The following is a 15,777-nucleotide window of genomic DNA, read 5'->3' as shown; positions in this document are numbered from 1 at the left end:
CAAAAGGTTCAAACTTAAGCAAATTTTAATCCGAATCATCTAAATATGACACAGTGATCACAAGGCTCAGTTCACAATTAATTCATCTACCTCCAATGATACTTGGTCTGCTCCCAGCGGTTACTGAAGTCAGGCCACGTTAAGATAAAACACACCCTGAAAACTGTCATAGACTATAATCATTGAATTGGAACGCAGTTCAGCCTTCTTCCTGATACAGGAAACTCTTCAGCATCCCTGAGAAAGACTCAACAGCCTCTGCTTGAATGCATTCGACTATGAATTCTTTCCGCCTTACCCATTTCTTGCCTACAGAGAAAACCCCTGAGTAGGCAAGTTACTCCAACTCCCAATAGGAGTGCCTGGTACTGGATCACTCCAAGAATCCAGAGAATTTCCTGACATAGAGAGTACACTGTGTTTACTGCTAAGAATACAGAAGTGGATAAGACAACACATAGCCTGCGTGAAAGGAATGAAATGAGTTTTATAGGGGTCCAGTGGAGTGATCCCAGTCTACATATGGCCTGTAGTAACAGCAATACTCACTTTACAACAAATTCATGTACTTGAAATGGTCCTGGACCTGCCCTGCAGATGTTACTCAAGTCAGGTCAGATTAGGATAAAGCATAGCTTGAAAGCAATGGAGCCAATGTGTTCAGTTTAAATAAGATGAGCTTGGGACCCAGGAGGTATAGATTCCCGGTTATACAATTAAGAAGCTATGATCCTTTAGTAGTTCATGGGCATGATGATTGGGTGTTCACGTTGTTGCATGACATGTGCTCCCTCCTAAACCTTGTTAGGACACCAACCCATTACCCATCAGATGTTTAAAAAAGGAAAAAAAGCTATATAATCTTGGGCTTTACACTTAACCTTTCTAAGCCTCTGTTTTCCTTCCTAGAAACTGAGGGGTTTTACCTATCTTACCCAACATTATATATCACAAATCAAGCAAACAGAACTCTACAGTATTTGCCATCCTTCTCAATATCCATATTACCAGCCACTACCAATTGGTTATTTCAAATCCATGGCTGAATTATTGTTAAGGAGCCTTTGAGCACTAAAATTTCATGACTTTAGACTTGAAATGGAGTCCTCCAAACCTCATCATCTCTCTCTCTGCCCCATAGCAGACTTACACACACCCTGGAGTAGGTGTTAATCATCACAAAAATTAAACTCATTTAAGCTATTCAAAAAACCATGTCATGAGTTCTGGAGGCAATTCAAGAAGAAAGTGTTCCAAAAAGTCTTAGTAAATATAATAAGTATTACAGTTGGAATAAATATATAACTTCCCAAAGTAACTTATTTTATTAATTCAGAAACCATATACATTCAGCTGTTTACTAACACAGCCACTTCACCTAACAAAAGTTCTTGCTCTGTTCTCCTGTAATATAAGTGGGGAAAGTATTAGTCTGAGAGAAGACTCAAGCCACAGAGTCTCATATTTGTCCACTTGTGATCCAAAAGAGCCTGATCCAGAGATAATCTAAGATAATCTAACATTCATAGATAATGCTATTATTCTCATTAAACTTGTCCAGCTCTCCATTCCTGGCAGTTCTCGGATCCATATTGGGTCAAATATTGAGCTAAGTCAATATTTGAATTTGATTGCATTATTGCTAAACTTTATGATCTAGATTGTGGTTGGGTTTTAACTGAGATTCGTGTTAGATTTCTAAAGATTTAAGGTGAAATAAAGAGTTACTGGGCCTTGGTTAAGGCCCAGTAATGTGCCACTAATGTGCCACAGCATCCATATCCTGAGAATTCACTGAGAATCTAGATGTACTGTGATATTTTCTTTAAAAAAAAATGTTCTTTGTACAGGATTGCTTTTGATCGTTTTATGCAACCTAAGAGTATTTTCCAAAACCCTCCACAAGCATTTGATGTTTCAGTGAGATTTGGCATCAACTGAGATGTCTTATCTAATTCAAATAGCTCTGATCCCAGTATAACTAACATATCTCCTTTTTCTCTGAGCCAACTCTGGCTGGCTCAGCAAACCTAGCCTGAGTTACCATCAGTCACCAAGGCGAACACACAAGGATCTTTCAAATAGGGACCATACTTTTATTTCCTTTTTTAAAAAAAATTTTTGTTGCACTGGGTCTTTGCTGTGGCACTCAAGTTTCTCTTGTGTCACACAGGCTTAGTGACCCTGCAGCATGTGGGATCTTAGTTCCCTGACCAGGGATGTGAACCTGCATCCCCTGCATTGGAAGCCAGATTCTTAACCACTGGATCACCAGGAAAGTCCCATATTTTTATTTCTTATTTCCCATATCATCTAGCACAGTGTCCGGCACATAAGAGGGGTCCAAAAAGTTTGCTGAATAGAGTGGAAGCACTGACTCATAGTTCACTTTAACTTCTCTGCTCTTTCTCCTTGCTTATGAAAACTTCTAAATAATCAAATATTAGCAAATAGAGTATTTCTGTCCCATTCATTTCTATCAAATTTTAAAAAGTAATGACTTCTTATACTTCAGCTTAATAAGTCTTAATGCCATGCTTTTTTTTTCTTTCTTTCCTTCTTTTTTTTTTTTGTTTTTGTTTTTTTGTTGTTGTTGTTGTTTTTAGCAGAAAATGGTTTACTGCAGGGCAAAGGAAGGATGGGTGGCTCATGCTCAAAAACTTTGAAATCCCCAGTGGGTTGGGGGGGGTTGGTTTTTTTATAGTGCCATGATATTTTAACTTAGTAATCATCTAATAAGTAAAACTAGAGGTCCATCTAGTGAGATGGAGTAAGTATCTCTATTCAATAAATAATCACTCACCAATTTCTGTATCTTGCATAATTATGTATCCGTGTTTCAGATTTTCTTAAAATTGAGTATGCTATTAAAACAACCTAAATCACCCATCAAAAGGATGTTATTAGCTGAATAATGTGTGTGTTTCATTCACAGATCTTGTAAATTTTCTATCTGACTTCCTTTTTTTTTTCTATAGGTATAAATACTTTTAAAGGCCAGTATTTCCACAGCCGAGAGTATAAACATCCAGATATATTTAGGGACAAGAGCGTTCTTGTTATTGGAATGGGAAATTCTGGCACAGACATTGCTGTGGAGGCCAGCCACCTGGCAAAGAAGGTATGGTTCTTGGTGTTACCTAATGAGGAGCTTTATCTTAAGATGCATGCCTCAAGCAAACTGTGTCTGACACCATGATAGATAATGAAAGGAAAAAATTCCTAAAACACACACACACAAACAGATTTTTTAGGTACTTTTTTCTTGAATGTTCATAAATGTTACTATAAATTCCAGGTGTCATATTGTATCATTTTTCCTCAAAAATTTGGGTTCTCTGACTTCTTATTTTTGCTATTTTCCCAGCCAAAATGAGTTACAGGAAGAATCTGTTTCTTACTCAGTCCCATTAGTCAGAAAATTCTGGCTAATTTTTTCTTACTAAGATCTCCCATTTGCTCCTTCCTTTCCTTATTGATTGCCACCATCCTCATCAGGTCCATACCACCTCACGTGGAATCTGTTACACTTTCCTTCTCACAATTATGGGAAGAGTTACTATTACTGGGGCTTGCTTACTCTGTACCAAGAACAGCACTAAAGGCTTTACTGCATGACCTCAGCCAATCATCAAAACAAGCCATGAAGTAGGTACAAGACTCCCTAACCACCAGTGAAGCAACTGAAACCTAGAGTTAAACAAGCTGCCTAAAGGCACACCACCAGCAGCTGGTAGAGCCAGTCCTCAAACCCAAGTCTCTTCCATTCAAAGCCCCTGCTCCTAATTCTACCTTAAGTGCCTGGACTCCTGCCCCAGACCAGCCCCATACACACAACAATCCATCCAGACCCCCAACCACCAAGAAACAAATCCTCTGAAAAGCCTGCTCTCCTTATGACACTCACGTTAAAAAACTAACAACTCCTCCCTACCTAAAAAAAAAAAAAAATCATTAATTACAGGGCTCTCCATCACCTGGTCCAGATCTGCCATTTTAACTTTATCCTGCACTGCTTTCCCACATGATCATCAACTGAACGCCGACTGGTCTACTCTGTGACCTTTCCCACCCCCAAGCCTCAATTTTCCCCTTCACTCACACCATAGCCCTCCCTTCTGCAGTGCCCTTTTCTCTTTTATGACAACTTACATTTACATTCCCAGACACCTCTACCCAACACAAAATCATCTCTCCAGTATGAATTGATGTAATAACTGAAATTTACACTCCTTGGATGGCACTTTGAATTCTTGGTATTGCTCATTTTTTGAGATTTCTCAGTTGGCGCTAGAGGTAAAGAACCTGCCTGCCAAATGCAAAAGACTTATGAAACTCAGGTTCAATCCCTGAGTCGGGAAAATCCCCTGGAGGAGGGCATGGCAACCCACTCCAGTATTCTTCCCTGGAGAATCGCCATGGATGGAGGAGTCTGGCGGGCTACAGTCCACAGGGTCACACAGAGTTGGACATGACTAAAGCCACTTAGCGCGGCAGGGCAATTGCCTTTTATATACAGGCAAAATATATAGTATGTATTATTTATAGTGTGTATTTTCTTTCCAACTATGCTATGAACTCATTGAAAGCCATTCAGGTAACAAATCAATATTAGTTGTTGAATTCTGCTATACCAAATGTTGTGCCAGGCATGGAGGATACACGGGAGAACAGAATAATCAAACAGGATTCCTGCTGTCATAGATGGTATAGTCATGGGGAAAACAGATGTCATGTAAATAAGTGTAAAGAATTAGATCAATAATTGCAAGAATGAAAATAGGTATGAGGAAAAAGAATTGGGAGTGTGTTCCGTTCTGGAACTTTAAGGAAGGAACTCGATGATTGATTGACTGATTTGGAGAGACTTAGCAATTTGGTAGAGTTATCCCGAAGGAAGGAAAAGGAGGTTCTGAAGCAAAAATCAGCATAGGCCCATTCACAATGACCAACACATCTGAGTCACATATTACTACTTCTATTTCTCTAACCACTGGAAATTTCTTCAATCTGAAAACATGCTTTGGCACACACCATTTCTATATTGACAAAGAAACTTCCCTTGTTTCAGAATATAATTCATTTCTACCAAAATATCATAACTGATTCTTGATCATGATGAAGAAAGGCAGGTGCAAATATGTCTAATGTCAGAATTACTGATGGGCTTGTAGTTCTTGCCACCATAAGGCTCCATCATATTATGAGGCTTCCTTGGTAGCTCAGATGCTAAAGAATCTGCCTGCAATGCCGGAGATCCAGGTTCTATCTCTGGGTGGGGAAGATCCCCTGGAGAAGGGAGTGGCTACCTACTCCAGTATTATAAGGTCAGTCAAAATGTATCATTAAAGCACTAACACTGCAGCTATGGCCACCATGCCCCAGTTTATTGGAAGAGAAAACAGGCATTAAACCAGTTGTTTTGTATTTGCAAAGCAACAGATCAGTTGACTAAATTTTTCAATTTTAAAAAGTTATACAGACAACTCTTTGTTGTATAGGTTCCAAAGCAACTATTAGCTTAATGAACTAGGTCAGCTGGTAAACTCAACTAGTCAAATAATATGTTTTTTAAAAATCCACCAAAACTAGTTGTATTACTGAATTTTACTATCAGTTCTAACAATGCTTTATGTTGAAACCCTTTGCAGACATCTTTTTTTTTTTTTTTTCTAACTGCACTGCGCAGCATGTGGAATCTTAATTCCCTGGATAAAACCTGTGCTTCCTGCATGGGTTTGATCTAGGAAGACAGAGTCTTAACCACTGGACCACCAGGGAAGTCCCTGCAGACAACTTTCAGTTGCATCCTTGCCCTGCTCTTGCTTATAGTCACTAGCATACAAAGTTGTTATCACCTATTCACTATCTTCTCACATGAGATTCTAAGTTCGTATAGCCAACCACAATATATAATTCACCATGGTGTCTAGCACTGAGCCTGGCAGATAAAAAGTGCTCAATAATATGTGCTAAGACATTTTAATACTCTAGATACTCAAACCATTATCTCAAAAGAATAAAGTGGGAGTTAGAGAAGCCAAAACTATCTTGTCAGGGAGGTATTTTGGGGGTGGCTGGCTATTTGGTGCCTTTCAACTCATGAAAATAATCTCTGACAGAACCAGCCCTGTTCACTGTGTCAAACTGAGTGACCTCTTTGATTGCTTCTAGGTGTTCCTCAGCACCACCGGAGGGGTATGGACGATCAGCCGTGTCTTTGACTCAGGGTACCCATGGGACATGGTTTTCATGACACGATTTCAGAACACATTCAGAAATTCTCTTCCAACTCCAATTGTGAATTGGTTGATAGCGAAAAGGATGAACAGCTGGTTCAATCATGCAAATTATGGCTTAATACCAGAAGACAGGTAAATGCAGAGGGGCTGCAGAAGGCTGTTAGGGAGAAGGGGCATTGGTCCTTCCAGCAGCCATAATACAGCAACAAGACTGAGTATGAAGGAAAACTTCATATAAATTACTTAGTCATAATGGCTAACTGTTTTCAGTGCTTGGTAAGTAGAATTATGTGATAAATAACTGTCAACAACCCTTTAAAGTAAACCATATAACCTCCCTTTCAGAGTGGGTATACTAAGACAGGGAAATTCAGTCACTTGCCCAAGTTAATCTAGTACCAAGCAGACTCTGTGACCTTGGCAAGTTACATAAACCTTAGTTGCAGCAATCAAAATAGAATTATTTGTCTATGACTCTTCCAACAAAAACAACACATTTGCCTGTTTCACAGTGTGGGAAAAATTTAATCCTTCACCATCTTTCAAAAAACAGTGCCTTCTTCCGATGACCTTGATTTCAGTCTTATCCTTTCAGTTACAACCCATTACTTAGCCCATTAACAAGTACCAGTGGTTTTATTTTACTTCCTCATTCATTGACTCTGTACAATGATATTCCATTGCCAGGGTAGCACCACAGCCTGGAGATCCTGTCTGATCTTCCCCCAGATTCCACTCTGGACCAGGATTGATCAGGTGGCACCCAAGCCACCAGGGTTGGGAGACAGCCCCCTTCCTACTACATGTACTTCATTCCTCTGGGTCTCTTCATCCTTCTCTCATACACCTTCCTCTCTCCCTGCTCTTCTAGTCCTGCTATTGTCTCCATTTTTTTCCTTTCTTACCTACCCTCTTCTGTTGCCTAACTTCAGGTCCCCTAGGAGTTTTAAACTTTTCACCAGAGCCTTTCCTACCATAAGCTTGATTTAGCCTGAATGGCCACTCAAAAGACTTTATTTAATCCCACAAAGCCTAGAAAATGTAAAAGAAGCCTGAGGAATTGTAATATCTTCCCTGTTAGATTTAGCCAATCCTTTTTCATTTCCAAAGTTCTTAGAAATATACTATTTCATATGTTCTTCACCCTACCCAATCAACTAACAAGGATGGCAAGTATTAGTATCCCTATTTTACAGGTGAATAAAAGAAAGCCTACAAAGATGAAATGGTTTTCCCAAGCTCTGTTAAGTATAAACATTTGGACACAAAGCCACCCTTACTACCTCCTGCTCCAGAGCTCCCTCCATTTGATCACATTGTCTGTTTCTGTGCATTCACCATAAGCCCAAAATGACTCAGCTTACTTAAAACCATCTAGCAAAGCATTTGCTTTGTGATTCCAAGGACACAGCCAGAAAAGGGTGATTCCAAAGGCATAGCCAGAAAAAGCTAATTCTGCCCTTGTTCCTTTTAAACACATGCATACTTTCCTTGTACAATTGCTTCTGAGGAGGAAAGAGTTTCTAGCATTTCTCAGCACATAGAGAAGTCCCTGGTTTCCCTTGTGGTCCTTCAGCATTCAGCTATCTCTAAAATGACAGGGATAACTGAATGCTAGAATTCAGCAGGAGAAGTAGAGCTAGAGAAAATTCTGACCTCCTTCTCCCCAGGCTTCTAAATTCTCGTAAATGGTAAGCATGGTTCCATCATCCTTCTTGGTCGTTCATGAAGCCACTCCCACAAAGGTAACTTCCCACAGTACTGTCACCTCCTGCCTAGCTGAGGGGCAAGTCGCAAAATGAAGAGGAGAAGGGGAGGAGGAGGGCGGGCTGACTGCATCAGTTCCTGGCAGATCTCTTCCTTATCCATGTTAATGTCTAGGGTACAACTAAGAGAGCCTGTGCTAAATGACGAGCTCCCAGGCCGTATCATCACTGGGAAAGTACTCATCAAGCCAAGCGTTAAGGAAGTGAAGGAAAACTCTGTCGTATTTAACAACACCCCAAAGGAAGAGCCCGTCGATATCATTGTTTTTGCCACTGGATACACTTTTGATTTCCCCTTCCTTGACGAGACTGTAGTGAAAGTCGAAGATGGCCAGGCATCGCTATACAAGTACATCTTTCCTGCACATCTACCAAAGCCAACCCTGGCTGTCATTGGTCTCATCAAACCCTTGGGCTCCATACTACCCACAGGGGATACACAAGCTCGATGGGCTGTTCGGGTCCTGAAAGGTAAGTGTATAAGAAATAGGAGAACATGGGGATTCCCTGGCAGTCCAGGGGTTACGACTCCTCATTTCACAGTGGAGGGCTCAGGTTCAATCCCTGGTTGGGGAACTAACATCTCACAAGCCACGTGGTGTGGCCAAATTAAAATAAATTAATTTTAAAAAAAGAAATAACAGGATATATGTGTTCAGTTTACCATGTCATTTTAGATACTGGAAATTTTGAGACTTTTCCCACCTCCCATCTAAAATAATAGAATTTTTTAAAGCAAATTCATCTATTGTTCACTGAATTACAATATCATAATGAATTTGTGCCAGTACAAGCACAAAAGATAAATCATGGATCAAAAAATATCAGCTGCTAGTCTGACTGAATCAACTGGTTCAATGAACATTTGAACATTTTAAAAGCTCAATCAATTGAATGACAAATTCAGTCAAGCCAGTTGTGAGGTTCTGCAATATCAAATAAGTAGTGAGGGGATTTGATTCTTATCTCTTCAACTGGTGGCATAATCACCAGGAGTTAACATTACTCTGCTAACATTTCTGCCAAAAGAACAGATAATTTGCTCAGTAGTAGAAATAAAAGATGTGCAGTAGTAAAGCATCTTTGCCTGCTAAGTAAGCACTGAAGTTACATTGCATTTTTGTTTATTTGTTTGCTTTATAGGTGTGATTAAGTTACCACCATCAAGCATAATGATCGAGGAAGTTAATGAAAGGAAAAAAAAAACAAGCCCAGTGGGTAAGTTAAGTGCTATGCATTCTTTTTGAATCACAACTAAAACTGGTAAAGCAAGAGCAAAGAATGGTGTGAGTTACACTGGAGAAAAAAGAAGCGGCTAAGACTCAAAAGGAGGGGAAAAAAAGACTAAGCTAACCTGTTTAAGGAAAGAAAGGAAAAGGAAACTGAGGTTTTAACATCCTAAACCATCACTTTAGACCATGATCATCTAGCATGACATGGAGACGTGGAGTTTATATCCTAAACCAAATGTAATTAATCCTTATCTACCAGATATTACTCTATACTTCTATCCATAATCAGAAGGCAAACTGTTGTGTTTATCCACTCTGACACCAAAGGGTCTGCTCTTTCATTCATTTCAGCAAATCCACGTTCAGCTCTCCTGTTTTTATTCAGACGGCCACTCTAGAACAGGAGTCAAAACAGGGCCAATGGACCAAATCTGCCAACCACCTATTTTCCTATTTTAAATCACTAGAAAGAAGAAGATTTTATGATATGTGCAAATTTTGTAAAATTCACATCACTGTGGCCATAAGTAAAGCTTTATTAGCACACAGCCCCACTCAAGTTTGGGCTTCCCTGGTGGCTCACTGGTAAAGAATCTGCCTGCAGATACAGAAGACACAGGTTTGATCCCTGGGTGGCGAAGACCCCCTGGAGAAGGAAATGGCCACCCACTCCAGAATTCTTGTCTGGGAAATCCCATGGACAGAGGAGCCTGGCGGCTACAGTCCATGTGGTTGCAAAGAGTCAGACACAACTGAGCGACTGAGCAGACTCAATTTAAGTATTGGTTAAGACTGCTTTTGCGTTAGGACAGTAAAGTTGACTAGCTGAGGTAGAGACTGTAACATGGCCCTCATAGACCTTAAATATTTAGCATCTAGCCTTTTGCAGAACAAGTTTGTCGGCCCTTCTCCAGAGAGAGGTCTCCACTTGCGCTCTGCTTTTTGGCTACCACAAAGGGCCAGGGACAGTGGAAGGCAGATGGCCAGCTGGGAAGGACTCTTGCTCTCCCCAGCTCCTAATCCTAAAGCACCTCTGATTTTCTCTGTTTTACTGTTTATGTTTCAGACTTTGACATATAGTTTTCACTTGGGAAAAAGAAGGGGTTTGTGACCGAGAAAAAAGACTTAAAATCACTGCCTTTAAGAAACACCACTTTTCTCCTTCATATATATTTCCAAACTTCAAATGTTTTACTATCCTTGTCAAAGTCCTAAATCCCAAAATTATAAAAGCACTTCCAGTGTCTCTTCTTCATTCTCAACCTGGGATATGATTTGATCTCCATTATGCAATTCTAGCATAACATAAATCACTAATTAGAACTACATGAAGCAATAGCTTTTGTCACTTTGGTCAGTCGAGGGATTAATTAATTAAAGATTAATACCAGCATTACACAGAATTTCACCCTACTGAGTTTTGTGATTTTTCACATTATACAAATCAAGCAATAATTGAGTTTTAGGAAGATATAAGAATAGTAAAATTATATAAAACCTTTTTTGCTAGAAATTGCTAATCATTTAACAATAGAACTAAAGTAATACTAGATTCATTATCAGCATTTGACAAACGATGTGTACAGAGTGTTTTTTCACAGGATCTATCTTGTATTTAAACAATACCATGAGACCATTTGACAACTATGGGCGTGGAGGGAAGAATACAGAAACCAGTTCAAATTTTGTGGCCTCATTGTTTACTTCTGGCACTTTTACTTGTTCTAAGGTTACCATTATTTAATCTTTTTGTTTTCTTCTTTATCCCAATCTTCCTTTTATAAAGGTTTGGCTTGTGTTACTGCAAAGCTTTGCAAACTGATTATATCACATATGTAGATGAACTCCTGACCGCTATCAATGCAAAGCCCAACCTGTTCTCTCTGCTCCTGACGGATCCACGCCTGGCTTTGGCCATCTTCTTTGGCCCATGCACACCATACCAATTCCGTTTGACTGGTCCAGGGAAATGGGAAGGAGCCCGAAATGCTATCATGACCCAGTGGGACCGAACATTCAAGGCCACCAAAACTCGAATTGTACAAGAATCCCCATCTCTCTTCGCAAGCTTACTTAAACTCTTCAGCTTTCTAGCTTTGCTTGTGGCCATTTTCCTGATTTTCCTATAAATAAAAAATTACCTAAATAAACTATCAAATGCACAGAGTAGATGGACAGCAATCTGGTTCCCCCACTGCAACAACTTTGCCTTCATGACTATAATCTATATCTGAGCAATGAAAGCCACCCCTTCCCCTTCCCTGGCTGGCTTGAGAGCCCACTAGTATTCCTGAGTGTCTCCCAGCTCCACCTGCTTCTAATGCTAGAGAAAGATAACCAAGATTTCTGTGCATTTGAAGGCTGCTGGAAGGTTCCAGGTTCATTTTAGAAGAGAGAGTTGTCTCAGACACCACTTTGAGAAATTAGACCTCTTTCCTATTTTCATATATCTCAAATAAAATTCAATATTTCATGAAAGATTTGGTTGTATTAAAATGGCACTCTTATGGTATCAGTTGATTAAAAATAAAAAGAAAGCAAAAGCCTAGGATTACTTTGAGTGGTCTTTAATTCTCTTCTTAAGAGTTGGGGAAAAGCGAGAAGGAGATGAGAAGTCTATTAATAAAGACCATAAAAGGATGGGAGGTGTCAACGACTTGGTTGGAGTGTTTCTAAAGGAATGTACCTGCATAGAAGTGCCCATCCCCCTATAATACACTCTTCAACCAAACAGGGTCTTCAGCTGACATAAGAACAAACCCAATCAGATCTATTCCACAGAAAACAACCACCTCCACCTACTCTTGGAACCAGCCTCCAGCACCCAAAGGAAAAACATCTTCCACTCACATACACCTTTACAACTCTGCTTAAAGAGGCAAATGGCTGCCTCTTCTAAGAGTCAACCAAATCCAATTGGAAAAGACAGAGCTGAGAAGTCTTTCACAGAGAGATAATAGGAGAAAGAAAAGACAGGAAAAGAAGAGCAAAGGCAAACACCGTGTCTAAAGCAGTTTTTGACCAAGCTATACCAACCCTGGATCCTCTCTCACAGTTACACATTTGAGAATGTGACTCAGCCAGAAAAGGTGTTGCCTTCACATTATCTCACTGAGGGGCTTAGATGGCACACTTCACCTCACAGAGAGGCCCATGGTTTGCACACTGGAGGAAATTCAAAACCTACGGACTCAGGATTGAGTCGTGTAGGTAAGAAGAGATGCAGTTTGTGTCTCTTCCACTCTGGTCTGCTCTTCCAGCTCCTCTTTTTTGTTCCATTTTCTAACACTTCTAACCTATTTCACTTCTTAACATATGTGATATTGTGATATGTAATAACAACTGTATATTTGGTCTTCCTCCTCATTTCCAGCACAGAACTCCTAAGACTCTTGAAATCTCCTAAGTGATGAGAACATAAAGATATCTTTTGTTAATGAGGTGACTCTCGGAAAACACCTAAAGATGGGGGCCAATCACCAGAAGAACCATCCATGTGATTAGAGGATTGGAACTTTCCTTCCACCCCTTGGATCTGTGGGGAGGGGAGAGGCAGGCTGGAGGTTGAATCGATAACCAATGGTTAGTGACTTAATCAATCATGTCTGTGTAATGAAACCTCTGTAAAAACCAAAAAGGATGAGGTTCAGAGAGTTTCCAAGTTGGTGAACACATAGAGATTCAGGGAGAATGGTGCCCTTGAGAGGACATAGAAATTCCATTCCCTTCCCACCTACCTTGCCCTGTGTATCTCTTCTATCTGGCTATTCCTAAATTATATCATCCTTTTATAATAAACTAGTAATCTATAAATAGAATGCTTCTCTGAGTTCTGGGAGCCAAACTAGTTCACAAAAGCACTAATTATTTTAGCAAATTGTTGAACCCAGTTAGGGGCTCATTGAAGCTTCCTACCTACAGCTGGTTCTCAGAAGCACAGGTGACAACCTGGGCTCATGATGGACATCTGAAGAGAAAGCAATCTTGTAGGACCAAGCCCTTAACCTGTAGAACCTGATACTATCTCTAGGTAGATAGTGTCAGAATCAAGTTCAACTATAGGAAACCGAGCTGGTCTCCAAAAACTGCTCAATGGTGTGGGAAGAAAACCCCCACACATACATTGGAATTGGAAGCAGAGCACTTAATATAGGAACACATAGTGGAAAAACTGCTCTGCTGAATATAATAGAAATGACTTTGGGAAATGCTTTTCTCTCCCGTGAAGCAGAGCTGACACTTGAGCATTCCTCATGAAGTTGACTGGGAAAGTTGGGTACCCAGGGTGAAGCAGGGCAAGGTGAACTATCCAGGCAACCATGTGGCAAACTATGGGAACAAGCTGGAGCCTGAATCTAATCTCATCTGCTGAACACATTGTACCAAGAGACTGAATACACAGACAGATTATTGCCAAGTCATCTACAGTAGAACTCTGACCCATAGCCTCTGCAACAATCAGATTAGAACACTCAGGACCAAGACTTGGTCAATAAGTGCCAGCTTCTCTAACTCTTGCCCTGGTTCCAACTCAGAAACAACAAGGAAAATCAAATATAAGCCCCAAACCAGGCACATGTGATGCCTTGCTTCTCATTAGCCCACCTCCACCTTTCCCACGCCAACAATCTCCAATAAGAGTATGTCTGAATCCCTCCCATTTTCTAATTTTTTAAAAAAATTCCCCTTCCTGCCTTTGAATCTCTGCCAAATGTAATGATGGTAGCTGAGTTTCTTGCCATGGCAAGCTCTGTCTTCATGGGGAAGTCAGTGCTACACAATTTAACAAGAAACAGACAAGGAAATATCAGCTGATTACTCCAAGGTTGTTGCTGTTTGTGGTTTAGTTGCTAAGCCGTGTCCGACTCTTCTGTGACCCCCTGGACTGTAGCCTGCAAGGCTCCTCTGTCCGTGAGATTTCCCAGGCAAGAATACCCGAGTGGGTTGCCATTTCCTTCTCCAGGAGATCTTCCCGACCCGGGGATTGAGCCCGCACCTCCTGCATTGGCAGGTGGATTTTTTACCACTGAGTCACCTGGGAAGCCCCTAGTCCAAGGTAACAGAACTAATAAGTGGCTGAGTGAAGACATGGATCTGCAAAACATATATCCAGGGATCTTCTTAACGCCAGCATTTAAGCCTGTGGTTTCCAAAGTACAAATAACTTCAGAAGTCTTAATAGTGATATCATGAAAGTCATATTACAAGGATATTGCTCCATGAAAGCATCCATATGTCTCCCTTTCTCACTCTGCCTGAGTGTGTGTATAGACCTGCCTCTCTATCCAAGCACATCTGCCGTGCTGTGTCTGGAATTTTGCAGCTAATTTCCTCCATGTAGACCACTATGCTTCTGAATCTCCACATACATCTTTTTCACTGTTCATCCCTCACTCTTCTTCTCTGACCATGACTATTCTAGACCTGCTCTGTGGCCATAATATAGAACAAGGTCAATAGGAAGAGGGGGTCTCATTCCTCACCTTGGAATTAGGCCATAAATCATACTGGGAAACAGTATGTCAATTATAGTTTTACAGAGTCTCCAAACATCTCTCAGAACCAAAATTAGATCACCTTGAAAGGAGTGCTCTTGACAATGCTTATTCATTTATTTAACTGTGGAAGAAGAAAACAAATATTTATTGACTACTATTTATTTTTAAACTGTGCAATTCTTCATCAGTTCAGTTTAGTCACTCAGTCGTGTCCAACTCTTTGTGACCCCATGGACTGCAGGACACCAGGCTTTCCTGTCCATCACCAACTCCTGGAGCTTACTCAAACTCATGTCCATCAAGTCAGTGATCCAATCATCTCATCTTCTGTTGTCCCCTTCTCCTCCCCTTCAGTCTTTCCCAGCATCAGGGTCTTTTCCAATGAGTCAACTCTTCACACCGGGTGGCCAAAGTATTGGAGTTTCAGCTTCAGCATCAGTCCTTCCAATGAATATTCAGGACTGATTTCCTTCAGGATAGACTGGTTGAATCTCATTGCAGTCCAAAGGACTCTCAAGAGTCTTCTCCAACACAGTTCAATAGCATCAATTCTTCGACACTCAGTTTTCTTTATATTCCAACTCTCACATCCATACAAGACCACCGGAAAAACCATAGTCTTGACCAGACAGACCTTTGTTGGCAAAGTAATGTCTCTGCTTTTTAACATGCTGTCTAGGTTGATCATTCCTTGCAAGGAGCAAGAGTCTTTTAATTTCATGGCTTTTAATTTCTGCAGTGATTTTGGAGCCCAAAAGAATTCTACATAATTGCCAATTGAATTCTACATAATTACCTATTGAAATACATTTTTTCAATTACTGATTGAAACACATCCCATGCATAAGAACACATGAATTTAGTTACTGTTGTCCTAATGGTCCAGGAGCGAGCAAGGAGAATGAAGACAGAACACGAAATCTGGTGCAATGGGTCAGGGGACCTGGAGCCTCTGTTGGACTGACATGCAGAGTCCATTCTGAGTCCAGCTTTTCTTCCTAATTGCTGACTACAGGACTTTCTCAGATCTTATCTTTCT

The 15,777-nt window shown here is 40.5% G+C and overlaps 1 protein-coding gene and 1 non-coding gene across 2 annotated transcripts in view; both read left to right on the top strand.

The window, feature by feature from the left end:
• The window catches only part of LOC122428651 (dimethylaniline monooxygenase [N-oxide-forming] 1-like), a 32,858-nt gene extending 21,070 nt beyond the window's left edge, over positions 1–11,788 (top strand). The window contains 6 exon segments of the mRNA XM_043448678.1: positions 2,979–3,121; positions 6,175–6,374; positions 8,124–8,479; positions 9,152–9,204; positions 9,207–9,226; positions 11,027–11,788. Of these exon segments, the coding sequence (XP_043304613.1) occupies positions 2,979–3,121; positions 6,175–6,374; positions 8,124–8,479; positions 9,152–9,204; positions 9,207–9,226; positions 11,027–11,369 (1,115 nt within the window). The 3' untranslated portion in view covers positions 11,370–11,788.
• LOC122428993 lies at positions 730–834 on the top strand. Its single transcript, XR_006265870.1, has one exon. It is a non-coding gene; the product is annotated as a small nucleolar RNA U13 (small nucleolar RNA).
• Positions 11,789–15,777: the final 3,989 nt, after the last annotated feature.

This window comes from Cervus canadensis, chromosome 27, assembly GCF_019320065.1.
Source record: "Cervus canadensis isolate Bull #8, Minnesota chromosome 27, ASM1932006v1, whole genome shotgun sequence".
Lineage (NCBI taxonomy): Eukaryota > Metazoa > Chordata > Mammalia > Artiodactyla > Cervidae > Cervus > Cervus canadensis.
The sequence above is the reverse complement of the archived record's forward strand: the minus strand, read 5'-3'. Positions and strand labels throughout refer to the sequence as shown.